This window comes from Grampus griseus, assembly GCF_964374135.1.
Source record: "Grampus griseus genome assembly, chromosome: X".
Lineage (NCBI taxonomy): Eukaryota > Metazoa > Chordata > Mammalia > Artiodactyla > Delphinidae > Grampus > Grampus griseus.
Genome location: NC_138999.1, coordinates 38,661,939 through 38,678,075, shown reverse-complemented (window position 1 = coordinate 38,678,075; position 16,137 = coordinate 38,661,939). Strand labels below are relative to the sequence as shown.

The window sequence follows — 16,137 nt, the reverse complement described above, 5'->3', positions numbered from 1 at the left end:
ATAAAAGGTCAGTGAGGACAAAGAATATTTTAACTCACTGCCCAGTCATAAATATTATGTAACGTTTGGAGCACTTGCAGATTTATTAGAACAATTAGGCAGTGGTAGTGAGGGGATTTCTCATGTTAGCAAAGACCTCTTTATTTTACAAAGAGATTGGCCATGTGATTCCTTTAGGTGGACCCAATTACAGGCAAAATTATGAGGAAGATACTTTTTCCCTCTACTCTATCGATGCCCCATCCCCCTGAGTTTCTTAACTCTTATCTCCTGCTTCCTCCTTCCTTTAGATCCCAATTTGATTCCTGTTAGTTCATTTAAACGGATACCTGTGAAAATCTCCCTAAAACTGAGGGCCAGCTACAATTCTGGTATCAATTCCAGTGTGTATTTTTCCCCCGTACCAAGCAATTCTCAACAGCAGCTGAGTGTCCTGCAAGTCAACTCAGTTCTGGCACTATCTACCTGGAGATAACCTCAGATCCCCACAGGTTACGGGCTCAGTTCCACAAGACTACCTCCCCTCCTTCAGATGCCATTCACAAGTCCAGATTGTCGCCTGTGCTTCTGACCAACTGGCTGTGGATTGGAGGTTCCCATGACCTCCTCCTTGGGAGGGGCTGCTCATAGGACTCAGAGAAACACTTCACTTACTAGATAACCTGTTTATTAAAAAAGGATATAACTCAGGAACAGCCAGATGGTAGAGATGCATAGGGCAAGGTATGGTGGAAAGGGCACAGAGCTTCCATGCCCTCTCTGGGCTCACCACTCTCCTCACATCTCCACGTGTTTGCCAGCTCAGAAGCTCTCCAAACCCTGTCATTTTTGGTGTTCACAGGGGCTTCTTTATAGAGACACGATTGATTAAATCATTGGCCGTTGGTGAATAAACTCAAATTCCCGCCCCTCTCCCCTCCCGGGAGGTGTGGGAATGGGGAGTGGAGGCGGGGGACTGAAAGTTCCAACCCTCTAATCACGTGGTTGGCTCCACTGGCAACCAGCCCCCATCCTGGTGCTTTTCAATCGTGTTTCATTAACGTAACAAAAGAGACCTTATCGCTCTCATCACTTAGGAAATTCTAAGAGTTTTAAGAACTCTGTGCCAGAAATGGGGACAAAAACCAAATATATATTTCTTATTATAAATCACCATATCATATTGCCAGTGTACAGACCTTGGGTTCCTCAAGCACTGCAAATATGCCTGTGGCATTTATCAGATATTTAGGCAGAAAAAGTCATTCCCACCTAGAACCTGGAGAAAAGTGACAAAGGGAAATAAATTTGAGGGAAGTGGTATTGATTTTAGAGAGAGAGTATAGGGGGGCTGGAGCAGTCAGGAAGGTATTGTGTGAGCCATGGGATTTAAAGTGATCAGGGTTAAAAGAAATGCATTATTGTTACTTTTTTGGGAGGGGTAATTTCCTCCCACCTTTCTAGGTTCTTTTGGCTGGTTGAATAATTAAAATGAGATTAAGACAGCTTAACAGGAGAAAAAAACAAAATTTAGTTACGTATGTATAGGGAATCCATATAAACATGGGAGATTCTAAAGACAGGCAAAATGAGGTTTATCTGTCATTCTTGACTAAGGGGCTAAGGAGAAGGGGCTAGGGGGTCTGGGACTGCAAAGGGAAGGAAAGCAATTCACAGGAAGATGAAAAGAGCAAATGTTTGGTAAATAAATGTTTGCAGGGCCATGCAGAAACAATGGGACACAGTGAGGAATTTTAACAAACAGACTTTGCTAGGTTCCTCCCTGTCTACCTCACATGTAGTTATCTAACGGTGATAGCTCCCTTCTTGGTACGGGCCCTGTATCTAAATTCTTTTAGGCAGTTAAGGGGGAGGTAAAAGTGCCTCCTGAGTCATTTGTTTCTTAAAAATAATCAACTCTGTATGACAGTCTCTAGGTACAGATGAACTGGTTTGCAAGGCAGAAATAGAGACACAGATGTGGAGAACAAACATATGGACACCAAAAGGGAAAGGGGGGGGTGGGATGAATTGGGAGATTGGAATTAACATATATACACTAATATGTATAAAATAGATAACTAATGAGAACCTGCTGTATAGCACAGGGAACTCCACTTCGCTGTACAGTAGAAACTAACACAACATTGTAAAACAACTATACCCCAATAAAAAAAAATAATCAACTTAAAATAATCTTCATGCCAGAGAGACACATTTTGGGGTGGCAGATTTTGCTCCCCTACATTATTTTTTCATCTTAAATTATCCTTAATTTCAAATCTCGGGGTATTTACTTGAGTTTCATTTACCCAAGTTTGGCTTGTTGCTAATAAATTTAATTCTCATCTCCAAATTCTTGAGTTATCATTATTCCAGTATAAGTTCTTCTATTTCTTTTTCTTTTGTTGTTAGGATTTAAATCATGATTCCTTACTCAAAAAACAAACAAACAAAAAACCAAACAAACCAAAACTTTTGCTGCCTAATAAGGTATGAGGAAGGATCTACTAGTATTGACCTGTTTCATGAGAGAATCCTTTACCCAAATAATTTCATTGTAATGTTATGAGTTGCATAATGTATTTCTTTTTGTATTGAAAACTTGTGTTTAAAAAAACCTATCAGAGTCTTCCCTGGTGGCACAGTGGTTGAGAGTCCGCCTGCCGATGCAGGGAACACGGGTTCGTGCCCCGGTCCGGGAAGATCCCACATGCCGCGGAGCGGCTGGGCCCGTGAGCCATGGCTGCTGAGCCTGTGCGTCTGGAGCCTGTGCTCCACAATGGGAGAGGCCACAACAGTGAGAGGCCCGCGTACCGCAAAAAAAAAAAAAACAAACACCTATCAGGGAATAGTGATTCTGAATGTATATATTTGTTCTATATTCTTCTATAACATGGTAAAATTTAAAAATAAAGTCAGCCCTCCATATCCATGGGTTCTGCATTCACAGATTCAACCAACCATGGATCAACAGTATTTGGAAAAAAAAATTCCAGAGAGTTCCAAAAAGCAAAACTTGAATTTGCCACACACCAACTATTTACATAGTATTTATATTTAGGTATTATATTTATATTTAGTATTTATATTTACAACTATTTACATAGCATTTACATTGTATTAGGTATTATAAGTAATCTAGAGATGATTTAAAGTATGCAGGAGGATGTTCATAAGTTATATGCAAATACTACACCATTTTATGTGAGGGACTTGAGCATCCTCAGATTTTCGTATGCGCAGGGGGTCTCAGAACCAATAAGATACTGAGGGACTACTGTACCACTTAAGAGTGAAAATTGCTTTAAGTTTTATAATGAAACTTTTGAGGACATGTTGAATAGTCGAACTGAATGACTATTGATCTCAGACTTCATTGATTAAAAAGAAATATATAGCAGTCCTCCGGCTCCGTGGAGGGCGGGGTGGCGCGACGCCTGGCGCTCAGGCCAGTGGCTGGCACGTGGGGCACGCAGGGGCTTCAGCTCGTGTTGGAAATGGGGGCCGAGTGCTCTAAAGAGGCGGGATGGAGTTGTATGTTGCATTTGAACTCTGTGGAGGGCGGTCTTGGCTCACTTCTAAAGCTTTGGTGTCTTCTAAGTTGGAGGAGCTTATTTAATGAAAAGTGCCTTAGGCCGAAAAAGCAAACATGAGGGTCGCAGGTGCTGCAAAGTTGGTGGTAGCTGTGGCAGTATTTTTGCTGGCATTCTATGTTATTTCTCAAGTATTTGAAATAAAAATGGATGCAAGTTTAGGAAATCTATTTGCAAGCATTGGACGCAGTTGCACGTTCTACAGAACCTCCCAGATATAAATGTGGGATCTCAAAAGCTTGCCCTGAGAAGCATTTTGCTTTTAAAATGGCAAGTGGAGCAGCCTCTGCCTGGAGGACAATGTTTTAATGAGGGGTGTTAAGAATAATGTTGGAAGAGGGATCAATGTTGCCTTGGTAAATGGAAAAACAGGAGATCTAATAGACACCAGATATTTTGACATGTGGGGAGGAAATGTGGCCCCATTTATTGAGTTTCTGAAGGCCATACAAGATGAAACAATAGTCTTAATGGGAACATATGGTGATGGAGCAATCAAACTCAATGATGAGGCCCGGCAGCTCATTGCTGAATTGGGGAGTACATCTATTACTCATCTTGGTTTTAGAGACAACTGGGTCTTCTGTGGTGGATAAGGCATTAAGACAAAAAGCCCTTTTGAACAGCACATAAAGAACAATAAGGACACAAACAAATATGAAGGATGGCCCGAAGTTGTAGAAATGGAAGGATGCATCCCCCAGAAGCCAGACCGATGTGGAGAAAATTGAAGGGAGCACACTTTCACTTGCTAATGGGAAAGCCCTAACCGAAAAACTACATGTAAGTATTTTAAGAGCATGCAGGCATCTCGGTGTGTGCGTGCCCATTATCTCTTTTGATATCAGGATTATTTATTGCTAATGTAAATAGGCATCTTTGTAAATAGTCATCATAATGAGCAAATCACTGAACCATTTCTAAGCACATCTCCCTAATGGTAGAATGTTCAGACTGTGATCATAATGGCATCTTTTAATTCTAAAAGCATTACCCAATAGATAACTGAACAGATTTGAAAAATATATTGATATATATAGTAGTCGCTGTGAAAATCTATCATGGAATAACGTGGATTTTAGGAAGGAGACTTTGTTTTATATATATATATATATATATATATATATATATATATATATATTATATATGGCCTTTTGATGATAGTATCTTTTAAATTAAAAAGATATTGGGCTAAATATATATGTGTGTGTGTGTACATGTATATATACACACACATGAAATACACACACATTTTGTATATGCACACACACAGATGCACAATGATTTACTGCTTTTGGGCATAGGAAGCATATTTCACTAAGATCCATGTAGCCTGAATTGCACAGAACACACCCTAGGAGTTGGTTTAGCCATCATCCATCTGAATGGTCATTTCCTTCTTTACACAGCTGGTTGGCAGTTTGGGCTCAACCTCCAACATCCAACAGGAGGCATTCTTGAAAGAGAAGTGTAGTGTCACTTCAAGAATCACGTTTTTTTTTTTTACTTAACTTTTCTTGTTGAAAGTGGTAGGACAAATGTAGCCATGTCGGATGAGAGCCAGCTGCTTCTGAATAGGCCCACTCCTTTCCTGGGTTTTGGAGGGCAGCCCAGCAGATAAGCAGAGCTCTGGAGCCCTAATACTGTGGTTACGGTCCAGACTCCTCCACTTACCGGCAGTTTGACTTTGGACAAGCTACTTAACCCTTCTCTTGCCTCAGTTTCCTTTTCTGTGGATGGGTATCATAATAATACCTACCTCTTAGGGTTTTCTGCTACGGACCTAAAAATAAATAGGCTGCCAGATATTTCTCCAGCAAAGATGGATTTATTTGGGATCAGCAGAGAACTGCATTTTGGGGTCTGCAACCATGGTAAGCCATGTGCAAGTTCCTTCATGGCAAAGGAAGGAGAACACTTTTATAGAGAGGAAAAGGAAGTTGGGAGAGCGATAATAAAGAGTCCATGGCTTTTCATTGGCTGAGTCCTTACCAGGAAGGAAGAGGAGTCTTTTTCTTCCTGTTGTGCTCTGCTATCATTGCAGGGCATGAAAGCTTCCCCTTCTGGATTCCTGGGCTCTATTTAATTGAAGCTTCTGTTTATTAATTTTTTAAACTGCAGTAATTAAATAGCTCAGTACTTGTAAAACGCTTAAAAGAATACCTGTCGTATAGTAAATATCCAATAAATTTATTATTATTATCATCATCATCATCATCACTACTAGGTAATTATGATGCCTATAATCCTGAAAAAGTCTGCTATTAGTTCATCATCATCATAAATCATCACTTAAACTAAGACTTTATGCTTTAGTTACAGATGCCAGTTCTTGGTGCTCTTCTGATTCTGCATTAGTGTTATAATTACCATAGTTTAACATATCACCCATATTTAAATGACTTCCACATCTTTGCACAGTTCTGGACTCTAGGTCTGTGCTATACAGAACCCTATTTACAGGTGTTTACCAGGATCTTTACTTTGATGTCCTATGGGTACCTCAAATAAAAATGCCCCAAATTGAACTTAGTTTCTCCCTCTGATCCTTATTTTCCCAGTTAAAAATATTTAAAACTCTTCTTCTTGCTTGCTTTCCTTATTTTGCTTATAATGTTGCTCTGGGTTGAACATTATCCCGCACAGATTCATGTCTACCCAGAACCTCAGAATGTGAACTTATTTGGAAATAGGGTCTTTGCAGATATAATTAAAACATCTACTAAAAGTTAAAATGAGATCATACTGGATTAGAGTGGCCCCTAAATCCCGTAATTGGTGTTATTATAAGAAGGCCATGTGAAGCCACATACACACACACACACACACACAGAGAGAGAGAGAGAGAGAGAGAGAGAGAGAGAGAGAGAGAGAGAATAAGATATAGGCAGAGATTGGGGTGATGTATCTACAAGCCAAAGAAATCAAAGGATAGCCATCAACCACCAGAAGCTAGGAGAGGAGCATGAGACAGTCTCCCTTAGAGCCTCCAGAAAGAACCAGCCCTGCCAACACCTGGATTTTGGACATCTGGCCTCCTGCACGGTGACAGAATAAATTTTGTTGCTTTAAGCCTCTCAGTTTGTGTTAATTTGTTATGGCAGCCCTAGGAAACTAATACAGACATCGTCAGCTGTAACTAAATTTAGAAGTCTTAGAACCATCCTTATCTGTATTAGTTTATAAGATCACCAGTCATATTGAGTTAGGGGGCCTACCCTACTCCAGTATGGCTGCATCTTAGCTAATTATATCTGCAATGACCTTATTTCCAAATAAGGTCACATTCTGAGCTATCAGGGGGTTAGGACTTCAACATATCTTTTTTGAGGGGACACAGTTCAACCCATAACATGACCCCCTTCTTTGATCACCACTTCACATCAGTCACCTTCCAGGTATTGTATGTTCTACTGCAGCAAAACCTTTCAGATGTAGCCCTTGTTCACCCCAGGCTCAGCTGCCCTGGTTATGGCACAATCATCTCTCCCCAGGATTATCGCAGTAACCTCCAGAGTGATTTTCCTCCTTCATTTCATTCTTCATACATCCAATGAGTTATCTAATAAACTTCCAATCCGATTTCACTGAGACCCACCAGTGCCTTTCCCTAGCCACAGCATAAAGTATAAACTAGCATAGAAACCCTCAAGTTCGGCCCCACCTTTTCCTTCCAACTGCCTCTCTTGTCACTTTGTACCGTGTGCCCCAAACCCGCTGGGCTGGTCAGCCTTTCTTGAAAATAGATTTTTAGGTCTCTAGGCCTTTGCTTATGCTGTCCGCTATGCCTAGAACACCTTTCATCACTTTAACCCCCTGCTGAACTGCTCCGTACCCCATAAAGCCCAAGTGAGATATCACTGGCTCAGGTTGCTTCCACAATTCCATCACATAGAATTATTGAGCCCTTTCCTGTGTTTCTGTGACATCTTGTGACTCTGGATACTAATTTGGCACTAGGAAAGATTTGACACCTCTTATATGCAACAATTAACCTTGACAGTAGAAATGAAAGCAGCCGTACTTATGGACTCACCCCCCGCCACCATTGATGTTAATATTAATTCACCATTGCAGCATAAGTAAAAAGTGTGTATGTGTATAGATTTATATATACAAGATTTTTGAAATCTCCTTGATGTTACTTATATAATTACATTTTGTTGCAACCTACCTTATCAAAATAATTCTTAAACCTCTTCAGAGTGAAGGTATTTATTTTTTCTGAAATTAACAAATATATACACACATATATGTATCATATATACTATATATATATATAAAGCATATGTGTATTTGTATTTATACACACATATTTAAAGTAGCTTATCCCCAAGAACATACCTTGAATGATCTAGTGCTCATTTCACTGTTAGATTGAAGAAACAGTAACCAAGCAGCCAGTATAATATGCTAGCAGTTTGGATTTTAAAAATTGAGTTCTTAATAAAGTATAGGAGGAGCTATCACTGCAATAATGCTGCATAACAACCCCCCAAATTTCAGTAGTTCACAACAGCAGATGTTTATTTTTCTTGTCCATGGGCCCGTAGATCTGCTGGGCTTGGCTCCAGCTGGGCTCTCTCCACCTGTGTTATTCTGGGACCAGCAGCATCTTGGGCCATGTTCTTCTCATGGTGATGGCAGAGGCACAGAGGGCCAAGCCAAATCATGCCAGCACATTAGGGCCTCTGGCTGTGGTATATCTGCTAACATTACATAGGCCAAAGCCAGCCATGTGGCCAAGTTCATGTCAAAGGGGCAGGAAAAAGGACTCCATAGGAGGTGCTGCAAATTCACATGGCAAAGAGCACAGTGTATAATTCTAATACAGGGAAGGACGAAGGATTGAGGGCAAGAATCCAATCTACCACAGAGTCCTTATGATCTGAAAGTCGATGGTAGAAATATCTGCTTTGGAAATAAACTACTTAGCCAAGAGCTTGACAAGGAACAATTTGATGTTGCATTTACAAAGCTGCACTTTGAAATGTAGTTCTAATTATATCCATCTTTGGTTTTTTTTCCCGGAGATGTGAAGATGAGTGGCTTGGGATGCCATCACCTATTCCTGTGAAATACATTTACTATTTAAACCTTTTAAAGGATGTGTTTGGCTTAGAGGAGGAGTAACCATGCAGTTTTGGTTGGTTAACTCCCTTTGATTTCCTGATTTCCTGCTCTAATTTTGCCAAGTTTATTTCAGTAGATATGATTCCATTAAAAACAAAAAAAACAAGGTTCATATTGAATTAAAATCCATATTCCAAAATTAATCTCCTTTTGTCATTTCAGTTTTTCAGAACATCATATTATATTGCTGATGTACCAGCACTATTAAAAATGCCATTTAAAGAAACGTTGAGCATTCTTATTATACATATGATTTATTAATACCAAGAATCTTTTGGTAATTTTCTATCCAACATAATTTGATTCATTACAACACAAAAAGAAAATGACTTTTGACAGCTATATATGACAATATAAAATCAAATTATATCAGAGCAATAAGTTGTGATTCTATTAAACATTTTTTGAAATCTTTTTGACACACGCTTATTACTTATATAATTAAACTTTGTAGCAACTCACCTTTTCAAAATAATCCTTAAACCTCTGCAGAGTGAAGGTATTTATTTTCTGAAATTAGCAAAGCTATGAGAAGAAAAAACCCTCCCTCACAACACATACACACACGAAAAATTGGGGAGAGAAATTAAAACATATGCAGTGTTTATGTTTTTAATGCTCTTTTAATCTCTGAAGTTAGCTTGCTAACTTAGGAATATATGCATGTGTATATAATTATAGCATGACCAAAAATGTATTATGTCTGAAATATTTAAGGATGTGAACGCTGAAGATCTTCAGAGGTCTGTTTTGGTTCATTCTCCACATATACATAACCGCCTACCCCAGAGGTTTTAATATTCTAAGACTACAGCATGTTTCCCTTTTGCTTTTCTCTAGTCCTATTTTTAGTTTTCTTCTAGGACTATACATTATTAGTCTCAGCAGAACTTTTGTCATGTAGTGTATGTTCGATTACAAGTCATAACCATGGACCTCTGGGAATTCAGTGTGAGAAGTTTGTCTCAGTGTACCCCATTCTTCAGTGCTGGGTGCTAGGTATCATAAATCCGATTGTCTGGTGTTCTCATAGACGATGGAGGCCTATGGAGAAGGGTCCTCGACATTGACGTTCAGGGACTGCTCTGAGGGGAGGAAGAGGAACTGATGACATCTCAAGGGCCCCTTCTATCTTCTTATTCTTTCACTCCACATTTGCAGCGTTTTGCCTAGAAATGAGCTGGCTTCTTGGCACTCAGATGTACCAATTCACTTGACAGCAACGGCTCCTTCATTTTTTAAATTTGAAGTTCATCAATAAACCATTTCTATATATAAACCTAGGATAATTCCACATGTGCCATTGTTAAAACAGATCCCATAGGATTTTCCAATAAACTAGAATACTCAATTTATATACTAGAACCATTTACTCATAAAGTCTAATTTTGACTTCTTGATTTTTTTTTTTCCAAAGACAACTGACAGTGCCAAGCCATTTTGTCACTTTAAGATTTTCCATTCCCCAAAGAGCAAGCTTTAAGAAGGATGACACTTTCCTGGAACTTTTCAGGCTGACACATTCGTCAGTTACCTATTCAACTCTTCAGTCAGTTGTCTTTCCCTCAAGATTTTAAATATGTAGATAATTTAGCCCTTGTATAGGCTTGTAATATAGTTCATTTGAGAAGTAGGAGGAGAAAAGGAAAGGAAGCAAGCCAGTGATATGCTCCTGAGTTTGTAGGATGACAACTGCTTGTTCTGTTACATAGATGTGTGTCACTGCCCTGGTTATTCACAGTACAAGCCCACAATTAGCAATTAAACGGCCATTATAGGAATCGTGCCGATAAACATGATACATTGCAGTCATACAGACACTTTAAATAATTATTCTTTTTATAACTAAGCCATCTACTGAAGGAGATTTATAATTTAGAGATAATATGCCCATTAGTAAAGTTTATGACCCAATAAACAGCTCCCACTAGTTAATAAATGCCAAAGCCATAAAAACAAAGACTATTAATGTAATAGAATTTCTGTACCTCCCTCTTTTGCTGGTGGTCTCAAGACACTGAAGGGAAATGCTATCTTAGGAAAAACATTTATTCTCGTTATGTAAATATCAATGAATTGTCTTACAATCCATCTGGAAATCTCCCAGCCCTCACCTCCTTGGTCCCAGGTGGTCCTGAAATGCTGATGCAGTCTGCTTAGGTTTCAAGCAGTAGATAACTCTGGTTTTCAGCACAAATAAACCCTGTGACTCAAATCTTTGGGGGATGTGGGGAAGATGGCCGTAATTTCTGTGTCTCCTCTACCCTCTGAAAAAGAGAAATCCCAACTATTGCCGTTATTCCAGAATAATAACTTTTAAACGTTTCACCACCTTTGCGTACACTTAGATTTTTAGCTGCCTCTTCTCTTTCCTCTAAAAAAGAGAAATCTCAACTATTGTCATTGTTCCTGGGTAATAAATTTTAAAGAAGTTTCACAACCTTTGCATATACTTATATTTTTAGCTGCTAATATTTCCCATTTTGATGGAAAAGCAGGTACTGCCTGTGGATGTCTGGGTGAGTTGAAGGTTAATATAGGCAAACCTTTTGTACTAAGAACATTGTTTTTCAGTATTCCTGGAACTGTGGGAATGATTGATAAAGTCATTTGAAAGCCCAAATCAAATCATGTCTTTGCATAGGGAACTGAGTAAAAGCTGTTGAAGTTCACATTAAATGGTTTGCTGAGTCACTGTTGTAAAGTATGGATGTTGTCAGCAGATTACTCATGTTCAGTGTTTATTTACCTTTTTCCCCCTTTTTAACCTAACTGAACCGTTTGGACCTAACCGTTTGAAGAGCAATGTGGATATGTCTATTGGTTGAGTTTATTTATTTATTTTTATTGAAGTATAGTTGATTTACAGTGTTGTGTTAGTTTCTGCTGTACAGCAAAGTAACTCAGTTATACATATATATTCTTTATAATATTCTTTTCCATTATGGTTTACCACAGGATATTGAATATAGTTCCCTGTGCTCTACAGTAGGACCTTGTTGTTGATCCATTCTGCATATAATGCTTTGCAGCTGCTAACTCCAAACTCCCAATCCATTCCTCCCCCACCACCTCTCCCCCTTGGCAACCACAAGTCTGTTCTCTATGTCTGTGATTCTCTTTCTGTTTCGTAGGTAAGTTCATTTGTGTCATATTTTAGATTCCACATATAAGTGATATCATATGGTATTTGTCTTTCTCTTTCTGACTTCATTTAGTATGATAATCTCTAGGTCCATCCATGTTGCCGCTAATGGCATTATGTCATTCTTTTTTTGGTTGAGTAGTATTCCATTGTGTATGTATATCACACCTTCTTTATCCGTTCATCTGTTGATGGACATTTAGGTTGTTTCCACACCTTGGCTATTGTGAATCATGCTGCTGTGAACATAGCAGGGTGCATGCAACTTTTTGAATTATAGTTTTCTCTGGATATATGCCCAGGAGTGGGATTGCTGGATCATATGGCAACTCTATTTTTAGTTTTTTTGAGGAACCTCCATATTGTTTTCCATAGTTGCTGCATCTGTTGGTTGACTTGAGTGCTTACTAAGTAGTTAAAATTTTAGACAATAGAGAGGAGATAAAGAGCATTGTACTTTTAAGTATTACAGTAGTTTAGACATTTTGCCTACTTTAGTCTATGTATTGCCTCTGATCCAATTAATGTCAAACATACCATTCTTGGTCTTTGTTTGAAGTTGGTTTTTTCGGAGGTTGTATTGCTTCCAGCCTTTATGGATACCTCAGTCATGAGTTTAGGATATTTAAATTGCCCTTCCTTCTTTCAAATAGTAGGAAATTATTGAACAAAATGAAATCTCTCCAAATTAAAAAAAAAACAAAAACTCTTGCCTTTCCAACTTGGATTTATTTATCTTACTTTGAGTGAGGACTGCTTCATCATCATAGCCTTTTCCACTTGTTCCTCATTTCCCTGACTCCTTCTTCCATACATTCTGATTTTGCTATAAGTTGGCAGTTGGAGTCTTCACTAGTAGCTTAATGAAACAGTAGGGTTTTCCACAAAATATTTATGTTGCTTCATAGTTCAGAATCCACTGAATAATGAATAGTCATGTTCCCAATTATATGTATATTCCTTTTAGTTAAGAATATAGATTTTTGAATACCCTTTAGAATTGGTCTGTAAATGGTCCTTCAGAAAACAGCTTCCAAATGATGATATTAAACATATACTCAAGTAGTGAGTCTCTGCCCTAATACTTGTTTGGGCAAAGAAGTTTGAATTGCTTCCAGTTGAAAGCAGGTTAAGACTTTCTCAAAAATGAGTCTCTTCAAGTTGACTGAGCGTCTTCAGAAGCACAGTGCTTTTCAGTTCCCAAGAGAATGTGATGTGTAAAAATGGAAAACCTACTGAGGCAAGATCAATGAAGCTATTTAACAAATAAACCTGGAGTCATAATGGAGCAAACATCATTATTACAAAAGGTAACGCTGACTGTGCAATTAGTTTAAAAGAAATTGGAATTCACGCCCACTAGCCTTCTTCTACCAGGTTATATATTGGTTTAAATAAACATTTTCACTTTGTGTTCAATTAAATTCCCCCAAACTAAGAGTTCTAACACTAGAATGTGCATCTTCTTTGCATTTGTTCCTGGCCGCCAGTAAAATTCCTTCCAAGGGGACTGCCGAGCCCATTATGTGTCTGGTGCATGGCACAGGAAGCCAAGGGTCAGCACTGCTGCTCAGAAGCAACTGGAAACGGCTGAAAAATGTGGCTGATGAAAAACTCCACAGTGGCTCTGCAAGCAGAGAATTAATGACTGGCTAGAATCAGTAGGAGCCTTTACTTCTAAATACTCATTAGTTTAAGCAGTGAGGCCTGATGTTATGCAAGTTATAGAGGGAAAAGGGGACCGCCCCTCCCCATTGTCTATTTTGAACAGAATATGCACATTTAACTCAAAGTGGTGAATGGTTCAAACACATCAAACCAACTATTCATCAGTCTCCCAGCTTCCTGAGCAACTGCTTTGCTTCTGTATAAAGCCAACAATAGAGGAAATGCTTGTTATGACCCCACTATAATATTAAAATCCAGAGGCGCTGATGGCTTGGTGAAAAACACAAAATACATTCTCCTTTAGAAATAGTTCCACCAAAGTCATCTTTGTGTTTACTTTTTCTTACTTTGCCTGTACAAGAACAGCTGACTGAAAAAGGAACTTGATAAAATTACTTTTGCCTGCTTTTTTCTCCCTTGCTACCACCGTTCTTCCTTCTCGTTGTGAAGCCACTCCCTGCATACAGAACCGGAGCTGACAAGCCATTTCAGGCTGCGGCAGATAGCGCTAGTCTGAACTATGACCAGAGAGTGGAGAGAGAGAAGGGGAGGGCCAAGAGATGACAACTGCAGAGGGGAGCCAGATGAGAATAGGGACCACCTTGTGCGTGTCACGTCACATGTTAAAGCGTTCGAACTTCATCCTAAGGGCATGAGAAGTTACTGAAGGATTTTAATCTGGAGAATGAAAAGATCACGTCTGCATTTAAAAATCTCTGGCTGCTTTGTGTGTGTGAACTACAAGAGTGAGTTTGGCAGTGAGAAGGCTCACTAGGAGGCTGTTGCCAGAGAAGTGATGGCTGGTTTGGATTAATGTAACGTCAGTGAGGTTGTGAGGTTGCTGAGAAGTGGATAGATTCAGGACATGTTCAGGATGTTGAAGATAAGAGAGAAGAAGAAGTCAAAATTAGGATTGGGTCATTTTGGCAGCTGGGTAGGTGGAGTTGCCATTCATTGTGCTGGGCTATACCAGGAAAAAATCAGGTTTGAGGGGGAGTCAAGAATTCTGCCTTGGGCATGCGAAATTAAAATCAGGGTGCCTGTGGGACAGAGAAGTGGAGATGTTGATAAGGCAGCTAGATGAAGAGGTCTAGATCTCAGCAGAATGACCAGCGCTGGAGATGCACGTTTGATGGTAACTGTGAGCTTAGGTAAGATTGGCTAGGGGGAGCCTGTTGTCTGAGAATCACAGTGCCTTGTGTATTACTTACTAATTTTTTTTAAAAAGAGCTTTTTTTTTTGTCATACAATGAACTGCACATATTAAAGTGTACAATCTGATAAACTAACACATCTATGTACCCGTGAAATGTCATCCCAATCAAGATATAATGAACCTATTCCCCCCAAATTTCCTCACGCTCCTTTGAAATCCCTCCCTTCTACACGGCCCCATTGTAGGGAAGGAAAAGTAATTTTCCCTCTACCGTTCTGAGTTCTTGGATGAGAGCCCCTGTAATAAAAGACAGATTAACAAGAGAAAAAACCCAGAAGGTATACCTGGGAGATATCCAGAAAAAAGCAGTAATTCTCCAAGGTGACCTAAGCCACCACCTTGAATGCCATCTTCAGCTGAAGACAGAAGAAAGGTGTGTGTTGTGGAGGAGGGGAAGATGACCAGGAAACGCAAGGTCAACAAGAGTAAGATTTGTTTTGCAGGTATAAGTCAGCGCCTTCTTCATTAATAGGAGCTTCTTGTGATTTTGCGCCATCCTCACTTCCTGGTACAGAGAGGATGACATTCTTACAAATGGAGATTTCCATTATAGATATAAACGTCCCTTATGAAAGGATAGCTTCTGTTTTCAGAGCTTCTCCTGTGTCTGCTGTGATTATTCCTCCAAATGGGCAGCTCAAAATAATCCTTATGCCAAAGAGGAGTATTTGGGGGTGGCATATTCTGCTAGTCTTCAACATCCCCCATGCCACTTAGCTGCTTTCTGTCGCTATAGAAAAGTTAGCATTCTCTAGAATTTTATATAAATGGAATTATACAGTAGGTACTTTTTTTTTTTTTTGGTCTGCTCTCTTTCACTCAGCATAATTATTTTGAGATTCATCCATGTTTTTGCATATACCAGTATTTCATTTCATTTTATTGCTCAGTAGTATTCCATTGTATGGATATACCACAGTTTAATTCATTCACACATTGATGGAAATTTGGGTTATTTCCAGTTATTACCTATTACGAATAAAGCTGCTGTGAACATTTGTGTACAGGTTTATATGTGGATATATGCTTTCATTTCTCTTAGGTAAATACCTAGCAGTAGAATGGCTGGATCCAATGGTTGATATATATTGTTAAATAACAAAAATTCAACAAAATGAGTAAACTTAAAGATCAAATTGGCTTTATTAAATGACTCATGAATGGGGCAGCATCTCATCTAGAAAATAGAAAGGAGCTCTGCTGAGCTGTAGAAAAGGTAAACTTTTTGAAGGTGAAAAGGGGGCAGAAAAAGAAAATTATGAGCAAAGAATGCATTGTTTCAGGGACAGTCACCCTCCTAAGGGGAATGGAAGGAGCCTATTTGGGGGACGGGGCAGGGGAGATTACCTCACCAGTGCTGACTAGGTAATTCCAGGTTGACCGGTTAAATGTTACATTCC

The 16,137-nt window shown here is 39.1% G+C and overlaps 1 protein-coding gene and 1 pseudogene across 2 annotated transcripts in view; both read left to right on the top strand.

Annotated features, from left to right (window-relative positions):
• The window catches only part of EFHC2 (EF-hand domain containing 2), a gene marked incomplete at both ends in the record, with an annotated part of 203,078 nt that extends 194,370 nt beyond the window's left edge, over positions 1 to 8,708 (top strand). Inside the window, 1 exon segment of the mRNA XM_082680655.1 lies at positions 8,607 to 8,708. Within this exon segment, the coding sequence (XP_082536781.1) occupies positions 8,607 to 8,708 (102 nt within the window).
• Positions 3,632 to 4,306, top strand: LOC309839424 (protein FAM3C-like; annotated as a pseudogene). Its single transcript has one exon. The product of its transcript is annotated as a protein FAM3C-like (transcript).
• Positions 8,709 to 16,137: the final 7,429 nt, after the last annotated feature.